Source organism: Galleria mellonella, unplaced genomic scaffold (assembly GCF_026898425.1).
Source record: "Galleria mellonella isolate WM207_F2 unplaced genomic scaffold, CSIRO_AGI_GalMel_v1 utg312, whole genome shotgun sequence".
Lineage (NCBI taxonomy): Eukaryota > Metazoa > Arthropoda > Insecta > Lepidoptera > Pyralidae > Galleria > Galleria mellonella.
In genome coordinates, this window is record NW_026442074.1 from 2439946 (window position 1) to 2445604 (window position 5659).

The 5659-nt window shown below is 29.8% G+C and overlaps 1 protein-coding gene across 1 annotated transcript; it reads right to left on the reverse strand.

Annotated features, from left to right (window-relative positions):
* Positions 1 to 3352: 3352 nt before the first annotated feature.
* Positions 3353 to 4459, reverse strand: LOC113515077 (peptidyl-tRNA hydrolase 2, mitochondrial-like). The gene is made up of 3 exons (XM_026899214.3): positions 4308 to 4459; positions 4079 to 4217; positions 3353 to 3740 (listed from the first exon to the last, which is right to left on the reverse strand). Exons 2-3 carry the CDS (start codon positions 4205 to 4207, stop codon positions 3375 to 3377), a joined length of 495 nt encoding a protein of 164 aa, XP_026755015.2. The 5' UTR covers positions 4208 to 4217; positions 4308 to 4459; the 3' UTR covers positions 3353 to 3374.
* Positions 4460 to 5659: the final 1200 nt, after the last annotated feature.

Sequence of the window (5659 nt, forward strand, 5' to 3'; positions counted from 1 at the left end):
CTAGCTTGAAACATCTATTTTTTTTTTTATTATAAAGTAAATTCTATTTATAATTATAAATTAATAAATGAGTATACTTTATTTGCATTATACAATATTGGAAATCTGGAAGACAATTAACAAACACAACGATACGATTGTATAAGTACATATATTAAGATTTTGGAATGTCATAATTTAAGAAGTAATTATGTAAAACAATGCTTAATTTTGTAAGTCTTCCTTTATTAAGTGTAAAAATAATTTAATTTTTGTATTGACTTGTTTCGTCGAGAATGCTAGCAATTGCTCGGATACATTCTTAGAAATACACGCGAGTCAGTACGGTTGTTTTTACATTTAAAATACGCTTAATTTGTCCACCATTCCACGTATGTGATTCCATTCAATATTGTCTGTGATGAGTTAACCTTTAACATCAGAATTGTGTACGTAATTAAGCTAATATTTGTAATACCTTTATGGTGCTATGTAGAAAAGAGGTACTTTAAGTGCTGTAGCACTAAAAACTAGTCAAGCACTAATTGGGGCTTCAAATTTAAAACGTGAGGTAATCCGACATAATTACAATACTTAAAAATAGTTAAGTAATATATATATATATATATATATATATATATATATATATATATATATATATATATATATATATATATTAATAATTAACTGAACTACCGTCCAGTATGGACGTGGTTTCCACAGCAAATAAATATTTATATTTTTTATTAAAAAATAACTGGTAGATAGTAATGGAATAGTAACCTAGCCTACGCTTTCGGTATACGCTGGCGGAGCACCATTAAGGGATGATAGGTGAAGAAGTGAAGAAGAAGTAAATAACATGGTATGTTTACAATTCCTCATATGATTAGGCGTCAGCCTAATAATAATAAAACTTGGAATAATGGGGGGGGGGGGGGGTTATATAACTGCTTCATTCTTAGCAGTAACTCTTAACTGACCCAGGATGAAAGCACTTCACCTTTCATCTCACTGTTGCTCCCCATCCCATCGTATACCGAGAGCTCAGGCGGGGTTACCATGCCAAATTCAGCCGTTAAAAAAAAATAAAAATAGGACCTTTGGTGCTTTAAAGATTAGGGCTAAGAATAATATTGGTCCAATATGTTTAAGAAAAATTTGAATTTAAAATGTTTAAATATTGACTATACTTAAGAATTGTGCTTCCATTAAATACGTAAATATTCGGTTGGCCATAGCAGAGGCATAATTAAAATAAATTTTGAACTACTAAACATTTGGGACCTATATATTGGGATGTTATAAAAAGCATACATACATATCTTTATACTTTTACATTGACATTTGACTACTGATATTATTTAAATATTTATGTATTTTGTTATATATAAATATAATTATTGTATTAAGAATACGCAGGGTACATCATATAGTAATAATGTTATTTTTGTCAAAAGCATTTAGCAATTTTGCTTTAAATGTAATTACGATGTTAAGTGTTCATATCAATATCTAGCAAGTCTGTATTTTTCCTAAATTATCCATTTTTTTTTTATTTCTATAAAAATCTCTGATAGCAAACTAAAATGTTAAACAAAGATGTATATAAAACTAGTTGCACATAGGTTGGTCCCTAAAAAGTTTGCAACTACATAAATTTTCAATACTTTATACCAGGTTTTCCCTACAGACTGCAGTATGAAGCTCTTAAAAAAGGGTCTATTAAGATTAACAGACAATTAAGATATTGCAAAACTATGATATGAACGCTCTTAATTTTAGTAATCAATAACAGAAACCCACTGTAACTACCCACTGGTACATTACGGCTTGAATAGACGAGGAACAGTCGTCGCCTTAAGCAATAGACAATTTTATTCCACGTGGATAAAAACAATTCTACTGTCAGACACAAACTTGCATTATGAAATTTTGTGTTCTATTTTAACAAACAAAAAACATACACCGAAGACACCCTAGTCTGTACAAGCCCTTTAGTATTTAAGTTAATGCAGACACTTATGTTACTTTGTTATCTATGATAATGTTCAAAGAATAGACACAAGTTTATTGAAATGTGTCTATCTTCTAATGTACCGTCTATAATAATTTGTTGACTGTTGTAGCAGTTGTATTGGCTATTTTACTTACTTTATTATTTAGGTATTTAGGTTATTTTATATTGTTTTACTTAATTTGATTTTAACATTGGCAATTCATAATTTTTATAATGTCTTGATATAATTAAGTATTGCGTGTTTATATTTAGTGAAAACGTAATTTTGAGTAATTGTTGTTTGATTTTTAAAAAATATCATGAATGATTTTTGATGATAGTAGGATCATTTTGAAGAATGTATAATGGTAAAATTTATATTTTCTGGTTTATGATCCTATAAGCCTTAATCTTGTGCCTACAATAATAATTTGAGATTATTGAAACCACTTGTTAGAATCTAATGATATGAAAATAAATTATGGAAAATAATGGCAGTATTTTTATTCTTTGTATCTATGATATCAAAAAGAAATTTAAGTCTTTTAAATCGACACTTTAACAATATATGCTAATGCACCAGTGAGTGTTAATGGGGCAGAATGAAAGGACAAATTCATTAGGAAATAAACCACAATATTTTCTATTAATATTGCTAGTAATGGGGCTAGAAGCCTCTATTACTAGCAATACCAGAGGGAGACTTTGTACAAAAGTCGATTGCTTGGGTACCTCTGTCCCATTCATGTTTCTATCATGAAGCAGTTTGCATGGCTACGTTTTGGTTTGAAGGGTGGGATATGGCGTGAATTTACAGGATACAGAGGAATAACACCTGAGTCCTCAGGAATGGCAACGCATAGGAGGTATCATGGACGAAACAATATACTCTATTATGTCCATGGTATTGCTCATGTCTATAGGCGACCGTTACCACTTTCCATCAGGTGGATGTCAGCTTGTTTGCCATTCTAAGTTGTATAAAAAAAGAATGTTACTAACAACTTGATCCATTAAATAGAAGTAGTGTGGAATGAATTTATACTTTACCTTTTCCATAATGTTCCTGATTTTTATCTATATACCTACTTACTACAATGTGGAATTTTTACTGACAAGTTTCATATTGAGCAATATGTTAGGTACAATTTTTTAGGTAGGAAAGACATTGTTGGTTATAGTCTGATAGCCCCATTGATAGCAATATACCCTCAGGTTTAGCTCCATGTGATCCCCCAGGACACCCAGGAAACCGCTATGGTTGATTCTTGTCAAATTTGTCATGATGGGCTAAGACTTATTTTGTTTTTACTGGTGACCTGCCAGAACATGGTTGACATTTGATGTTCACCCATTAAAAAAAGAAAACAAAAGTATTATTTTAGGTTTATATTTATTACAACAGTTTTAAATGTCCTGTCACTTTATCAACAATATCTTTTGGTGCTGGTCCTACACCCAGCACTGTAATAGAGTTTGGTGCTATCTGTGTTCTACCAGCGTCCCTAATAAGAGATGTGATCAATCCCATCTTCTTAGCATTATCAGCTATTTGCTTAATTTCATCTACAGAGTCAGTTTTAAGAGCTATTTTAGCTTGACCAGTAAACTGCCACAATTTTAATCCCTCTGGATCCTTCCTCTGAGCCTTTTCAAATGCTCCCACAGCAGCATGACCACATTGTGCGGCAATTTTACCTTTACTCATATTCAGATCTGTTCTTACAACTAATACAAGTTTATATTCATTATTTGATGCAAACTGAAAAAAAAATTAAATTAAACTAAATTTTTAACTAAATTCAATGATGTTACTTATGTGAAATAAAGATGGATATCCTCTGGTGTATTTAAAATTATTTTCCAGGAGGGCTGACATATATACTCTCAAACATGTCTTGGCGAAATTTCGCACAAATCATGGAACGAGCAATAGTCAATTCTGGGGCAGTCACGGCTCAAACAAATACATTTACAAACTTTTTTATTAAAGCATTTTGGGATTTTCTAACATATGTAATGTACTAGTAAGAACGAGTGACGCTACATGAAATAGCTGCTTAAATTATTAAGTTAAAAGCGGTTTAGATTATAACTTACCTTTTTTATAGCTTTCGCGGTATTAGCAACAGAACCTGCAGAACCAAAGTACTTCTTTAGTACAAATACGGATAACCCAATACAGAGACCGCATCCCAAACCAGCCCAAAAAGACGGGTTTAAGTCCATCTTACGTTTGCTGTGAATGATTACAATATTTTATCTATATGTTATTTTATTGAAAACTTTTGTTATGCACAAAAAAAAGAAAATTTAATATTTTCCTAACCTATAGGTTTTTCAAAAAACATTGTAAGTAAATTGCTTAATCGCATACAATGGTACAATTGTACAATGTTTGCCAAAGTAGTTGCTGTTATAAACTGTCACTGTCAGTCATGACACTTGTAGTCATACATTAAAATTAAAACCATAGATAGACATTAATTAATTTTACAATTACGCTAAGAATTTTTAACAATCATAAGTTTCTTGATCGCAGATACTCTTCTTTGAAATGAAATTCAATGAAATGTTTTCCAAAATTTCGGGGTCGAACGATATACAAATTTGATGTTAAAATTACGTAATACATACCGTATGAAGTATTAAAAATGTTAAAATATCATTTCTTTGAATTTTTATAGTAGGATTTATGAAGTATGAAATGTTAACCTCCATTTACTGGGCTTATTTCAGTATGAATCTTTGTTTACTTGGTATAAAAAAATCTAAAACATATGTTGCTGTCAAGAGGCCAACAAAATGTTATTATCAATTAAAAGGTCAGCTAAACTGCTAATTCGTATAAAAATTATATTAAGTAGAACGACTGCTCTTATCTGGTATCTTAACATATAATAGTATATTTAGTTCCTCCATCCCTCTGTAGAAGCTGCAACAATGTTTGTTTACTACACATACTATATGGGACGAAGGAGGACATAAGGCATTTTATCTCGGTCACGCAAACAAAGTTACTGGTAAAAGTTTATATAAAATATGACAATGAAGATTGACAGCTAATATTGTTTAATTTTCAGCAATCATAAACTGTTCCCTTTTAGAGAGCTAATGACAATCGACCATAATATTTATGACAGCTGTTTAATAGTGTGATTCATTCATTCTTTCAATATTCTTGATACTTTATTACAATCATTAATTCATTATACTTATTATATTTATTGATTATAATATATTACTATTTTCATTCAAGTTTGCATTCAATGGTTTTCATTTTAATTTGTATATTGTAATAGTTATTAAATACTTCCTCAATATATACTTAATCAATGATTTTTGATAAAAATGATTATGATATTTTACCACGATAGTTAAATTTGGGGGTTCAATGTACAAATAATATCCAAATAAAGAAATTATCCTATAACAAATACCATTAATGCGTGCACTTGAAAATTGAAATGAAAGATAAATTTTCTTTCATTTCAGTCAGCCAATAATAATTTAATATTTAGTTGGAATTAATTTAAATTTATTTTCAAGCCGAAAAGATATATTCAATATGTTTATTGATATAAATATTGTTTCGACGTACACTTTTTAAAGTTCTATTTTGAAATAAGTTGACGAGACAATAAAAATGGTACATCACTAAATTGAAAAGAATGAGAAAAA

Excerpts from the sequence above, each read along its gene's own strand:
- LOC113515077 (XM_026899214.3), bottom strand. The coding sequence starts at position 4,207 with ATGGACTTAAACCCGTCTTTTTGGGCTGGTTTGGGATGCGGTCTCTGT. Across the intron at positions 3,741-4,078 it reads CCGCGAAAGCTATAAAAAAG|TTTGCATCAAATAATGAATA; the intron begins GTAAGTTATAAT and ends TTTTTTTTTCAG.